The 15,808-nt window shown below is 36.2% G+C and overlaps 1 protein-coding gene across 2 annotated transcripts; it reads right to left on the minus strand.

Annotated features, from left to right (window-relative positions):
• Positions 1-779: 779 nt before the first annotated feature.
• On the minus strand, positions 780-15,641 carry uap1 (UDP-N-acetylglucosamine pyrophosphorylase 1). Of its 2 annotated transcripts, XM_051112940.1 has the most exons (11): positions 15,494-15,641; positions 14,545-14,837; positions 13,053-13,257; positions 11,888-12,063; positions 8,604-8,776; positions 5,182-5,375; positions 4,566-4,706; positions 2,934-3,122; positions 2,460-2,501; positions 1,852-1,918; positions 780-1,459 (listed from the first exon to the last, which is right to left on the minus strand). In XM_051112940.1, exons 2-11 carry the CDS (start codon positions 14,819-14,821, stop codon positions 1,367-1,369), a joined length of 1,557 nt encoding a protein of 518 aa, XP_050968897.1. In that variant the 5' UTR covers positions 14,822-14,837; positions 15,494-15,641; the 3' UTR covers positions 780-1,366. The 2 variants fall into 2 exon arrangements, with proteins under 2 accessions (XP_050968897.1, XP_050968898.1); XM_051112941.1 differs by lacking the exon at positions 2,460-2,501.
• Between the last annotated feature and the right edge of the window lie 167 nt (positions 15,642-15,808).

Consider the following 15,808-nt stretch of genomic DNA (forward strand, 5'->3'; position numbering starts at 1 on the left):
AATACTATGCTTAAAAACTGATTTTGAAATATGTCTGTTTACACTAATCACATGCTTGAAAGCAGGAAGCATTTGTCTCTGCTTTACCATGAATGTGAAAATTGCCGCAATTTTCTCAAAAGTCAAATTATACACTGCCTTCCAAAAGTTTGGAAACATCCCTGGCAAAGTGTGGTTTTGGATGATATCAGCATAAATCCTTATCATATTTTTGGTGCAAATACGTTAAAGTAACTTGGCATTATCATTGAACACCAGCAATAATAATTTTCATTTCGACTACATAATAATGGCAATATATACATGTCAAAGTCTTTGCCAGTGTGATGCCTGGTTACTGGTTTAAACTTGGCCCAGGTTTTTAAAAGATTTTTGGGTCAGCACACGCACACCTTAATAGCTTCAACAATTGATTGCCGATTAAGTTTAGAATACAATGAATTTAGGCCAAGATTATGCAGAGCTGTAATAGCTGCTAATGGTGGATATTTTGATGAATTGAAAATTTTGTTTTTTTCTATCTATAAACTGTTTATGCAATAAAATATGTTTTCGTACTTTGTGCTGTCCCTTATCAGTGCAAAATGATCACAAATTCAAAAGGAATTAATGCCAATATTGTCCAAAACCCCACTTTTCTAGGGCGTTCCCAAACTTTTGGAGGGCAGTGTGTGTAATGTAATTTTCCAATGGCATGCATCTTGTGCAAATGTAAGACAAGAAACTCCTATAAATGGTTACCTGAAGTATATAGAAATGAAGGTAAACCAACAAATGAATCCTTCTTCATGACAAATTATTTTATACATGGATGATGTGCACAAACAAACTAACACAGACGGTGCAGACAAAAGCTAATGGTGCTTTCTAAAGCACTGTACTGTAAGTGGCAACCAGTCAGAAGTTCTCTAATAAACGCTGCTGGAAAGTCTGATGCAACATCACATTCTAACTCACATTTTGTCAAAAACAGACATCCATAGAGAAGACCAAACTTTGTTTTACATGTACCTACATTTTCAGACAGAGGAACAGATTAAGCAGGAATGCCTAAAATCTTAGCAGTGTCCAATCATGCAATCTACATTACTGCATATCATTTGATACATCCATTTATAAATTAAACAGCTAAATTCATAAGTTCCAATTGTAGAAAAAAAGAGCACTGCACATTGATATAAAAATAAGTCTTCGCAAAATAAATAGTTTGATTATAAAATGACTTGATTGTGATTAGCCTTCTGACACCCTTCCTTCATTTTATTGCACAAGATTTTCCACCACCCTGGCAGGAAGTGAGATAAAGATGAAAAAAAAAGATAAAGAGTCTTCGTTTTGGTTTTAAGTGCAGCAGCTGGTTTGAGGTTCACAGGCCGTTCTTCACAAGCTCGTGGACGCCGTTCTCATCGATGACCAGAGTGGGCTGGAAAGCTTTTCCATTCACAAGATGCTCCAAGCCCTTGAAAACAAGACAGGCTATTAGTTTTTTCAAACACGAACAACTGTTTTTCTCCTTGCACCTATGTGACCCTGGACCACAAAACCAGTCATAACTAGGGTCATTTTTTTGAAATTGAGATTTATACTTAATCTGAAAGCTGAAATATTGAGAAAATCACCTTTAAAGTTGTCCTTATTAAGTTCTTACCAATGCATATTACTAAACAAAAATTAAGCTGATGATCTTGATATCCTAATGATTTTTGGCATTAAAAAAATGACCCATACAATGTATCGTTGGCTATTGCTACAAATACACCCAAGCTACTTATGACTGGGCCAGGGCCACATATTAGATAAAAATACTCTGAGATTGATATTAAGACTAAAATAGCTCTTTACGACTCTTACCTCACCACCATAAGACACAAGAGGAGAGATCTCACATTTGATTGGTAGATCTGTTCCATCCTTCAGGCTATGATAGGCAGAGCACCACAATGAGTTAGAAATGTTAATGTTTTGCACTTCCAGATTAAGCATTTATCATGTCATATATGACATTAACAATCTTCTTAAAAACAAAACTTAAAGTTTAAACTTACAAATTAAAAAAAAAAAAAAATCCACTACAAATTATTCACCCATTAGATACAATTCCGATCACCACAATCAATTTCTAGAAAATGCAAACATTTTGAATACATTTAAATATTCACAATACAAAATTCTGGCATTTTGACTGTGATTATAAGCACTCTAACCAGATTATGTGTTATAATGATGAGCAGCCTTGTTCCATTCAGCATGCCTGATGCCCATTTCCCATTTCCAAGCATGCATATTATTCTGCCCGTTAGTAGCTGCTGTTTGGGTCAGAGCCGGTTAAAAGATGCCAACCTTTACCACGGCCATCTGGGATTGCACACCTTCGCCCATTGAGCTCTAACACCTACACGGAATCTACTAAGAGCGAAGCCCCATCACCATGCACTACATACGGCAGTGAGAATAGTTACTTCTGGCTGAGTTCAGGTGCGACTGTCCCTGCTGGTCCAACTCTAGAAATGTTACACAGGAAATATAGTGTGGTTACACTATCACTGAAGGTAAATGGGAGTGAAACTGAACACAGGTGGGAAGGAAATGTGTGAAACTGTGGGTTTCAAGCGATATTTTAGCTGAAAATGAAAGTTCTGTTATCATTTACTCACCTTTTTTGTTTATGTTGTTCTAAAACTGTATGTTATTATTTTTGCAGTAGAACACAAAATGACTTTTCACAGAGCTTTTTTCCATACAATGAATAAATACAAATAAATACATGCATAAATACTAGATTTATTAAAAACAAACAAAATAAAGAGCTGTGTGATAATTCTTTAGAAATTCTCATTTTGTGTTTCATCATAAAAATAGGACCTTACAATTTTGGGAAAGCACCAGGGTAAGTAAATAATGACAAAATTTTCATTCTTGAGTGTATGTCTCACCTGGGTATAGCAGGTATAGGTGTTCCATTCTCATCAACGAAATGTCCTCCCGCGTTTAAGATCCAGCGGTGATGCAAGGACATGAGGGCCTGACGGGCCGTAGTCGGGTTGTCCTTCCCATCCTGACTGTCTGCATTTTTCAGCGGAGAAAACTCATCTTCTCTCAAAACCTCATATACCACAAATGTTCTGCCATTCACAAAAAAAGTTTCAATAAGTTATAACTAACTGAATATGCGTGAAGCAATAATCGAAAGAAAAATTTTAAACAAAAGCAAAAAAGCTGAGTATAATATATAATATAAAAGCTGGAAGTGTTTGATATTTGACAATAATTTTAAGCCAGTTCACTAGATATCATTTGAACCTCTTCAGCATGCAGAAAAGAACCTATGAATTATATTCTTGTTCTGTATATGATTAGCCTTAATTATATTCTTTAAGAGACTTTGGAGGCTCTCTGGATCTTTATTTAAAGCACAAGAATTACATCTAATAAAAGTGTGTGCCAAAGCATGGGTGTCATTTAAAGTGATAGTTTACCCAAAAATGAAAATTACCCCATGATTTACTCACCCTCAAGCCATCCTAGGTGCAGATAACTTTCTTTTTTCAGACGAATACAATCAGTTACATTAAAAAAATGTTCTAGTTATTCCAAGCTTTACAATGGCAGTGAACGGGTGTTGAGATTTTGAAGTCCAATAAATTGCATCCATCCATCATAAAAGTACTCCACACTGCTCCCGGGGCATTAATAAAAGCCTTCTGAACCAAATCGATATTTGTATAAGAAAAATATCCATATTTAAAACTTTATAAACTGTAATCTCTAGCTTTCGCTAACTGTCATATTCACTTTCATGAGAGAGTGGCGTTCCAGCAGATGACATAGGAAGTGGCGAACACGGTGTTGAACACAGAGACAACTGTGGAAGTGCAGAGGAAAGAGCAAAACCAAAAACAACCAGGACTTGAGAACTGCAAAAGAGGATTTATGAAGAAAAATTCGATATAAGCCAAAAGGATACTGGTTTTCCTTTGCTGTAAACAAAACGGCTACAACCTACATTGTCCGCTGAAACGACACTCTCTCATGAAAGCTTGCATGACTGTTAGCAGAAGCTAGATTATTATTTATACGATTTATAAAGTCTTAAATATGGATATATAGAAATGCATCGATTCACTTCAGAAGGCCTTTTTAACTCCCCAGGGATGTGTGGATGCACTTTTTGGACTTCAAAATCTCAACACCCATTCACTGCCATTATAAAGCTTGAAAGAGCCAGCACATTTTTTAATACAACTCTGATTGTATTTGTCTGAAAGAAGAAAGTCGTATACACCTAGGATGGCTTGAGGGTGCGTAAATCATGGGGTCATTTTCATTTTTTGGTGAACTATCCCTTTAAAAGCTTTGACCTTTCAATACTTTCTTCATTTTTCAAAGAATTTTTTAATGACATGAGTACACTGCACTGTCTACACTGTGTGCATACTGTATAAAACCTGTAAAACAACTAAAGCATCTATAAAACAGGTGCAAATGAGGACACTTCCTTCCAATAGCACACATACCAAAAACAGGAATGGGAAAAAAAAAAAAAAAAAAAAAGTCCTGACACTAACTTGGCAAACTGGAATATGTCGAAGACAAATTTTTCCATCTTAATCCCATTGGGTTTGTCGGGTTTGATTAGCTGTCCTTGTGTGTTCACGAAGGGAATTTTCTTCTGTGCCACATGGTGTTGCAACTGCGGCTCGTGAGTCCTAAAAGGAAGATATAGAGGTATAAAGACAGAGGGATGGACAGGCAGACAGTAACATACAGAAAAATGAAGCATGTTCTTTCAGTTAAAATTTCATAAAAATGACAATAAGAGAACACGTCTGGCAAAGTCATCTGTGTTTAAAATACCAGACACTCAAAAACTGCAGATGTTTCTCTTCTGACTTTACCTCATTCTCAGCACACATTAAAGTCAGCTCCATCCTGTCTAGTATTTACAAGATGGCAAACCTCATTGGAAATAGCTCATAGAAATAGCTGTACTGTTTAATATGTTACGGAGATCATTGCCTAGCGACAAAAAAAAATCATCAAATAGCTCCTAAAGCTGTAATTCATAGATAATTAACCTACACACTTCACCAGAAATAAATGACAAGTATTTAATTGAAAATTACTGTGACATTAATAGACAATTCACACAATACATAAAGCACTCTCTGAAGGTCGACTAACCTAACAATCTCTTTGAGGAATGTGAGGGTGAAGAAGTGATTGGCTATGTTGGCGGAACTGAACATAAGTCGTCCGTCGGTGCTTCGCTTCTCTGCCGTTGCCAAGGTAATCTCACTGTACTCCACTACTTGATAACGCCCATTCACCTTGCAGACCACGCCCACTGCTTCTGTTGGATTGGTCTTCTCCACAACCTGCCAATCAGAATCAACAGATGAATGTTTGGAAACAGCACAAGATTAATGCATTTACTTTTTGTTAGTATCAATGTATCAGTTTTGTTAGTATCAATATGTTCTTGCGAGTACAATACCTGCAGAGCCCCCCCTTATTTAAAATATTTTAAGATAATTTCCATTTACAGTTGAGGTCAAAAGTTTACATACATCTTGCAGAATCTACAAAATGTTCAAGAAGTTTCAAACACTCACTGATGCATCCAAAGGAAAAACGATTCATTAAGAGCCAGGGGTGAAAACTTTTGAACAGAATAATGATGTGTACATTTTTCCTATTTTGCCAAAATATCATATATATATATATTTTTTTTTATTTAGTACTGCCCTTCAAAAGCCACAAAAAACAGTGTCATGTTTCCCAGGAGACTTAATAAGTTAAATTTACCCTGATCTTCAAATTCAAAAAGTTTTCACCCCCTGGCTCTTAATGCACCATGTTTCCTTTTGGTGCATCAGTGAGTGTTTGAACCTTCTGTAATAGTTACATACGAGTCCCTAAGTTGTCCTCATTGTGAAAAGATGGATCTCAAAATCATACAATCATTGTTGGAAAGGTTTCAACTACACAAAAATTAGGAAAAAAAAAAATTTGTGAGATTTCTTGAAGGATTTTTCTGAAGAACAGCGGGCAGTTTAACTGTTCAGGACAAACAAGGGACTCATGAACAACTATCACTAAAAAAAAAACAAAATAGCACTGCCATCCCAGGAATAAATTACATTTTAAAATATATTAAAATAAAAAACAAAAATGGCAAAAAATCTTTCACAATATTACTTTTTACTGCGTTTATAATCAAATAAAACTTAGCCTTGATGAGTAAAAAAAAAAAAAATATATATTATAGACATTTATTGTTATTGTTGTCTATATCTTAGGAGTAGTTAAATTAGTTAGGTTTACACAATTTACCGTAACAAACCCTGTAAACTCTTGTTAATGATTTAATTTAGGTTGCGTTTATCAGCTGTCATAAAGATTGTATCATATATCGACTGATAACAATTTGTCATACCTTTTAAAGTCAAGTACTAAGCCCAAGACTAAAACCATATGTTAAAGGAATTTAGGTTGAAAAGACAAATCTATCAATACTAATATCTAGCTGGCGTGTTTAAATGGGCCACACACTCCTGTGTGCCGTGTTTGCCTGAGGTCTGTGCTAAATTACAGCAGAGGCAAAAGCAGAAAACCCTTTCCATTCATCTGAGTAACAAATTACAAACTTCTCGGCTGATGACGGGTTAGTGCTGGGGGGAGGCTTCGAGGCTAAAGCCACTTTAAGTGCATGCTTCAGAAATTATGAGGGGTGGGTGGGTCCAAATTTTCTTACCATCGTCCCCCTGTCACGCAGGAACTGTTTAATTGCTAGCAGCTTCAGAAAGTTCAAAACCAGCTGTTGAGTATTTATGTCTGAACCAAATATCACATGCAAATACTTTTATGAATCACATATTGTACGCTAATGATTCCATTTAAAACTCAAAGGACGCTTTTAAGACATTTCATTCACACTTCCAAATAACAACTACTAAAGAAAAATCCCATTTAGAAAGAACAAACAGAAAGAATTAAAAAAAAGGGCAGGTAACTCAGAAATATTTGTGTAGGCATAACAAAACAAACACTTCCAGATTCCATTAAATAGTACAGTCATTATGTCACTAACTGGTCAAACAAGAAAAACATGTTGACACACCTACTGTGAAACATTTCATGATAATAGATCACAGATACACATTTAGCATTTTGCATTAGACATCCGCATTGTTACTAACATCTTCATTAATGATAATGTGAACAGGAATGCATGATAGCAGTTTCGACCTAGCAATCTGGTTTCCATTGCATCATAATAACCACTATAATACGTCACAAACTGTGAGGCTACACTGAGAATAATGGCTAAATTAATTGGTATCCTGCATCACTAGGCTGGTTATATAAGAGTTTTAAAGGCAATTTAGCTCCTGACTGGAGACCATTTAAAATGTCCAGAATAACCACTGTTCCTTGTGAAAGTATTTTTCCCCTTCTTGCTGTTGTGTACGCAGACTGCAACGCACATGTGAACAAGATACCTGAAATTACACTCTAAGGAACCACAATTAATTGCTGTAGGATGCGCGGCTAAGAGCAGGGCCCAATTAAAACATTCTTACCGTAAACATCATTAAACAACAATTTGAACAATTATCAAAAAGTAACAAAAGTTTGTGGCCTGTACGTTTTTTTCATTATTATTATTTATTTGTTAAAAAAATACAGTAAAACCAGCAATATTGTGAACTATTATTACGATTCACAACTATTTTAATATATTTTAAAATGTAAATTATTCCTGTAATAGCAAAAATCCTGATTTTTAGCAGCCTCCAGTGTCACATGATCCTTCAGAAATCATTTAATATATGATCCTGGACGACAAAACCTTAAAAGTCTTAAGCAGCATGAGTATATTTGTAGCAATAGCCAAAATTACACTGTATGGGTCAAAATGATCTATTTTTCTTTTATGCCAAAAATCATTAGGATATTAGGAAAGATCTTGTTCCATAAGGATTTTTTGTAAATTTCCTACCTTAAACATTAAAACATTGCATTATGCATTGCTAATAACTTCATTTGGACAACTTTGAAGGTGATTATCTCAATACTTTCGATTTTTTGCAGCCTCACGGTTCCAGATTTTCAAATAGTTGTATCTCAGACAAATATTGTCCTGTCCTAACCAACCATACATCAATGGAAAGCTTATTTATTCAAAAACATTTCTTATTATTATCAGTGTTAAAAACAGTTAAACCAGCTGAGTTTTTGTGGAAACCGTGACATATGAATAGAAAGTTTAAAAGAACAGCATTTATTTGACACAAAAATCTTTTGTAACATTATGTTGTTACTGTCACTTTTGATCATTTTAATGTGTCCTTGCTGAATAAAATTGTATTTAATTATTTTTAAAAAGCAGACCCCAAACATGTTTGAATAGTGTAAATTCCTGTATATACTGTTTTTGTTTTCGGAGCAGGTGCTCCATCTAGTGGTGGGCAAAAATAGGCTTTGTTTTAAATATGGGACAACTTGTTTGTAATAGCACTGTATTTGCATAAAGCTTTTTGCATTATTTAAAGAAGAGGAAATACCTGCAAAGGGGAGGTCTGGGTAGGTTAAGGACTGACCTTTGCACCACAATCGGCTCCTTTCAGTGTACAGAAGCCTATGAAAGCAGGGTCGGCAACTTTCACAAGAATGTTGTCTACGCAGTAGACATGGATGTAGGAGATTCCTCTTGTCTCCATGTCTTTCACAACGTTCTGTGTCCCCAGAGCTCTGTACAGGCCCCCATTTCCATCTGAATATAAAGATTTACAGTCAACATACAAGTTCTGAATACTCACTACTAGAGTATTTCTAATTATGAATCATAGCAAGATGTTCAGTCATGATGTAGGCTAAATGTAAGGCTAATTAACATAGAATTTGCTGGGAAATTTCTAATGAGCTTTTAGAAAAGTGCTTTTTTTATTAAAAAAAAGGTCTGTGGTTAAGATTACTTGAATAGGCTTTGATGTTTTGTTCTGCAACATTCTGTACATTATCAACGCTGGGTAGTAACTGATTACATGTAATCTGGATTACATAATCAGATTCCAAAAATTAAGTACTTATTAGATTATATAACATTTTACAATACTTGTAATCAGACTACAGTTACTTTTTTATTGATTATGTGATTACATATTCACACAATATTCAATAATCATTATTAATTCAATTCAAATTAAAAAAAAAAAAAAAAACACTGTATTTTTCATACTGTAAGGTTAGGTTTCGGGTTGGGGTAGGTGTACAAGTTACAGTTTTTCTTTATTGCTAAAACACTATAACCAATATTTTGAACTAAAATTTCAAAACCATAATGCCATTTTTCAAACAGCACACCCATTTCCCTGAACTATGAACACTATTCCCCTGCTTTAACACATGAGTCAGATTTGGTGAACTGTTACTGCAAAACTCTGCACACAAATCCCTACATTTCTCAGTGCTTACACCATGTGGTCGTTTAGAAAGCACTAGCATTCAATATTGTTCACTCAAGTCTGCAAAGTTTGAGCTCAATTAGCACACGATTAGTCAAGTGGAAACACTAGGAGTCAAAATTTATCACACACCAATCAGAACCTTCGATGGAGATAAAAGGGCCAAAGTCAGTTTACAGTTCGTTGCTTTTCTCAGATCAGAAATGAAATTCTCAAAACTACTTGCTCAACCTCCACATCTAGTCACTTCCCTGGTGAAAAAACCAGCATATGCTGGTAGGTATGTTTTGATGGTGGAATGCTGGTTAGGTAGGTTGTGATGCTGGTTTAAACTGGTCCTTTGCTGGTTTAAGCTGGTCCTTAGCTGGTTTTTGCTGGTCATGTTGCTGGTCAAGGACCAGCATGAACCAGCAAAGGACCAGCATAAACCAGCTAAGGACCAGCATAAACCAGCAAAGGACCAGCTTAAATCAGCATCAAAACCTACCTAGCCAGCATTCCAGCATCAAAACATACCTACCAGGATATGCTGGATTTTTCACCAGGGTTGTGCACATCATAAAATGTTTCTAATTTTTTTTTAACAAGTTGCATTTGCTTTGGTACATTCATGCAACTGATTATGCAACTGATTTGTCTGCGGTTTTCTTACATTATCAGTTCCTATTGTCATGTTGTTCAAAATGTATTACATGTATATAGTTCTCTGTGCTATAGTCTTACCCCTCAAAACATCAAGTCATTAGCTCATCGTATATGTCTTTGCAGTAAATGCTAAATTTCTGATCCAGTTGTCATAAACTGTCAAGCATATTCTACACATTTCTATTAGACTTTTTGTAAATTTGCCATGAATTGTTCAAGTGAATATTGACTTGCACTAATGTAGAGTCTACAGATCAACCAATAATAAAGCAGTTCTCTGAAATGGCTCTCAACATCTCACGAACCTTTAACTGGAAAGCATATATAGACAGAGGACAACACAAGAGTTACAAATTCTGACAGTGCACTTTCTAATTTATATTTCCGCCTTTGCCCATATTTCCTTTTTCTTTTCTATTTCACAATGACTTTGTAATGTATTTATATTTTATTTTTTTATGTTTATATATATATATATATATTTTTTTTTTTCCCCGTCAGACCACTAGTAAAAGTGTAACTGTGAATCCTATCCAGTCTTTTTCAATCAATATCAGTATGCGGGTACAGTAATATGCAATTTCGAAGACGAAGAGTAGGAGGTGAAAGAGGAAGAGGAGGAGAAGGAGGAGGAGGACGACGACAACAACGTGGAAGAGAAATAGGAAGGGCAAGGGCAAGAAAACAAGCAGTCTTATATATTTTAGTTGATGCGTGCCAGGGTTGGGTCAGGCATGCAAGAGGATTTTACCCCTGCTGCCTGTCCAGGGCCAATTTAGTCTGTGATGTTGAGGAGGTTCTTTGACCTGTCCCAAACCAAAGACAGGATGCTAGGGCAGAGTAATTATTTTTGTTGTTGTTTGCTGTTTTGTGCTATACTCTACAGTCCAATAAATTAAGGATTAAAACACTTGCAAATGCATACATTTGTTGTGTTCATCATGAATTTTTTTTCCAAGTTTTACCAGTTTTCGTAGTATTGTTTTGAATTGATCTCATCAGTGTATAAAACTGTGTTGTAGTGTGTATGTTTTTGAGGGTTTGTGTGTCATGTCTGAGAGCAAAGTTTGTTTTTTTCAGCAAGATTGAGTCGTTTTGAGTGGAGTAAGTTCGGGGAATTGAGTTAGAAGTTACGGATTTGTGTTTAGAGTTTCGCAGAAGCGAGGCATAATTTCAAGAAATGTGTTTAAACAATTGATAAAAACTGTAATAAACCCTCACACAACATTAATATCATGCTGGAAGCAAAATCTGATAGGTAGCATTTTTCACTGTGGAATAATGCTACCATCTGTTTTAATGAGAGGTAGCAAAATCTGACAGGGCAGCACAAATCGTCAGAACACTGGTTCTGTGATTAGTTGTAAATCTCCATCACGTGCTGTCAGATGGAGCGGCATTTACTACACAGAGCCGTAGTTCACAGACAAGCTATGCATTATTGGAGGCAATACATATCCAATGATGAACGCCATATTGCTTAGCTAGTCAGTGAACTACGGCTCTGCGTAGTAAATGCCACTCCATCTGACAGCACATGATGGAGATTTACGACTAATCACAGAACCGGCATTACTGATGAGATGCGCATGATAATCACATTCGATTTTTTGCACAGCCCTAGTCAAAAGTAATCTAAAAGTAATCAAAAAGTAGTCTGGAATCAGTAACAGATTACAGTTTGTAAGTAACTTTATTTAAAGTCATAACTCCTATGTGAAATGTTTAAAGTTGTCTTTACAACTACAGATACTAACCTTGCTTTAAAAACTTACCTGGTGCCATGGACAGTTTGCCTTTGCCCTCTAGAATAATTTTCCCATTGAAGTCCAAAGCGGGAAGCATGCCTTGCTGAAAGAAAGACACATTCTCTTCCTTCAGGCCGAAGTATTTGTGATCTGTGAAGAACTTTTTGGTCATGTCCATTGTTCTGCCACTTGTCATAATGTACCTGATGAATCAAACCATCAATCACGTCACTGCAAGACCAATCTCTTGACAGCATCATAGCTTAAAATGTAAGTACACTACTGTTCAAAAGTCAAAAGTTTTGAAAGGAGTCTTATATGCTCACCAAGGCTGCATTTATTTGATCTATTTGAATAGATTTAAAACGTTATTTATTCCTGTGATGGCAAAGCCGATTTTTCAACAGCCATTACTTTAGTCTTTAGTGTCACATGATCAGAAATCATTCTAATATGCTGATTTGATGCTCAAGAATATATCGTCTTAATATTATCACTGTTGAAAACAGTTATGCTGCTTAATACTATAGTGAAAAGCATGATACTTCATTTTTCAGGATGCTTTCATGAATTTTTTACATGGATTAGTGTTTACTGTTTCTTTTGTTCGATTTAATGCATTTACTTCTTCTAAAAAACATACTTATGGCCTTATCGCAAAAAAACAAAACAAAAAAAAAGCATGATTTTTTTTTTGGACACTAAATTTTGGATGCTAAAACGATGGTTGTATTATGATGTTCTTTTAAATATATTGTTATATGACTATGGCAATCATCCAGTGACGTTGCGTTATAATCTGTCTTTAAATAATGAGTTATGATTAGAGCTGATGATTAGGGCATCATGCGTCATGTGTCAAAGGTCAATTCTTCTGGGTAGGGATTGGCTCTAAAATTCTTTTTCTCCTGAGGTCTGACCTAGTTCCTCAGGTGACATGCTGGTTTTGTCAACCCAATTTCACACTGACTAAACCATGCAATGACATTCACAGCAGGGAGGACACTTGCATTACGGTAAGTGGGGAGAAACTTCCTTAAGGTCGAAACAAGTCTGCAATTCCAAGTAATTAGGTTTAACAATCATTGACTCGAACTACTTCCTTTGGAATTTTGGAAATGGTTGTCAGCGGCTTAAAATGTAAATGCACCGAAACAGGTCACACTTGAATTGTGTTTAATTATCATCTTACCATGGAATACAGCACTTCCTTGAGTATTGTTTTTCAGCGAGCTGTTCAAGTCTTCTGATGCGTTCTGCCTGGATCTGAAAGAGGGTTTTGTGGGAAGGGAGGCCCACATCATACATGCCTTTTGGAAATGATACACCCAGCCGTGTCCCTTGACCCCCAGCCAATAGAAGAACTGCCACTTTGTTCTCCGATATACAGCGCAGGCCTGTGTGGAATGATGGGAGATTTGGTCACTTTATCAAACAGGTGTTAATACTATGTCATACAATTTAAGGACTAAACAAATATGCTGCTCACTGCTCCAATGAAATGAGTCCTTAAAGTGAAATTTGCTACATTCATGTACAAACTAAACTCACTTAGCTATGGATAAAATAAAGAGACAGATGCTGTAGGTATAAAATGTCTGGATTCTAAGAAAACAGTTTGTGTTAATTATTTGCAGATAACAAGGGTGATTATAAACTTTTATGATGCCTGGTTTATCTAACATAAATGACTGTTATGCTTGATGATGTTACATCACCCACTCACAGCCTGGAATATGCTAAAATATGCCTTTTATGGATTTAAAAAAGAGATGTTAGATGATTAATCGCATACAAAATAAATTCGCCTAATACATGTGTGCATACTGGGTGTAATTATTATGTATATATAAATATTAACATTTTTATATCATTTATATTCTATATAAATACAAATATTTTGTACATAACATATTTCTCTAAATTATATACATTAATTTGTGTGTATTTATATATACATAATAATTACACACAGTACACACACATATATTAGGCAAACTCAAACATTTAATTTGTATGCAATTAATTGCGATTAATCGTTTGACAGCCCTAAAAAAAAAACCCTGAAATTTTAAAATTAGTTGACACACTAAAGTAATGTGGTCTGATTCAAGATGATGTGATGCTGAATGAGCTCAGCATGACTTCAGCAAAGCAACTGCGTCAAATCTAACCAGAACCAGATGTTTTCAATCCGTTTTGAAGCATCAGTCTCAATACTGGGACAAAACAATGTTTATTCAAATTTAAAACCTATTTTTTTTTCTATAACAACATGGATTTTAGACAGACTCCGGAAGGAAATCCTAAGTTGCTGATTACTTATCTCTTGGGGGTCATGCATTCTCATTTACAAGGATGGTTCTCTGGGGTCCATTTGGGTGGAGAAGACATTGCATCACTCATTGTGTTTTGTTGTGCAATATTTCTTAGCAACATTTTTTTCTGCTCGAAGACTTACTAACACATTTGGGTTTTATTATTAAATGAAATGTAAGTTATTATGCTTTTGCAGTTGTTTAAAATGTCTTGTATTTAAATTGGTCAGACTGGGAAATTAACTGGCTGACCAGCTAAACTTCAGCTTGGCCAGGTTGAGAGATTAGTTAAACCAGAAATGAACCAGAAAAAAAAAACAATACGTAAGATGGAGAGCTGTTAATCATTAAAGTATCCGAACTCACCCTCTTCTTCCCATCCTTTAAGACATTCATGATCGCGTGTTATGCTTCCCAAAACGTCTCTGGGCACCGGCTCCATCCTGGTATCCATCTTCTCCTGCGAGGTCTGCCCAGACGTCTTCATGGCATTTTTATAGAAGTTATTGATCTCCATGAAGTTCATGCTCTCCAAATCGACAATCATCTCAGCTTGTTCCTCAGGGCTCAGCTGGCTCCAAAACTGGAGAAGGTGAGACTGCCCGGCTTCAACGAGTCTCTCAGCCAGTTTGCTGGTGTCCATGGTCTTTCCTTTAGATCTGGATCAGTCAGTGATGAACAGAGAAGTGACACTGTTTATCTATGAGTCTCAAGAACTTCTGGCAGATCTACCCATCTGATCCCACCCATAAATTGATAACTACTCTGTGTACGTGCTTAGTCAAATAAACTTGAGGTAGGCTAAGTCTAAGGTCAGGTGTGATCTTTACCTCTGCTCAAAGATCAACATCACTTCTGATTGGCTGGAACGCAACATAGATCATTTCTGGTTATCTGAATACCTACTGGAAGTAATCAAGTTTGATAAAAGTCCGATGCTTCCCCTAATTCCTGATTAAAGATCACACCTGCTCCATAAATCCCAACTGTCTTACACAATACATCTTGTGCCTACTTGTTCAACCTCAATGAATGAAAACACCTGGCTTATTGACAACTAGGTATCAGTATTTGTCATAGCCATTTATAAAATGAAACATACAGTCTTTACATGCAAAACCCCGTAAGAATGACCCATATCTAGCCCACATTTGCCCTCAGACTCAAGTCGATAGACAGGTAAAACTGTCTTTGATAAGAGTTGCGTGGCACCGCCGCCTGCACCTCATCCTTGACAACAGTACAGCTCTCTGCTCAGCCAAACCTTGCGAAATGTTTTCTCATGGTGAATTTAACAACATCGTAACATTCTTACCTTTCGAGCAACCGCTGACCTCTTATTACTTTCCTCGTACTTCAGTAGGACTGAAAACACGGCTACATCTCCGGAGAGCACCGCCTTCCCTGCCCGGGATACTCCTCTGACTTCCGTCAGAGACTGACGTGGCAGGACACGCACAGACACCCACCAACCAATGAGACGCACTACTTTTTCACACACGTATTCCGGCAAGCCACACCCCCTCGGTCTAATGGGCGGGTCTTAGAACGTCTATGCGGTCCGTGAATAGACAAGTGAGCTGTCATTCACATAGTCGTAGCCAACAGTGAAACAAGTAGGACTTGCTCA

This window comes from Labeo rohita, chromosome 6 (genome assembly GCF_022985175.1).
Source record: "Labeo rohita strain BAU-BD-2019 chromosome 6, IGBB_LRoh.1.0, whole genome shotgun sequence".
NCBI classification, from domain to species: domain Eukaryota; kingdom Metazoa; phylum Chordata; class Actinopteri; order Cypriniformes; family Cyprinidae; genus Labeo; species Labeo rohita.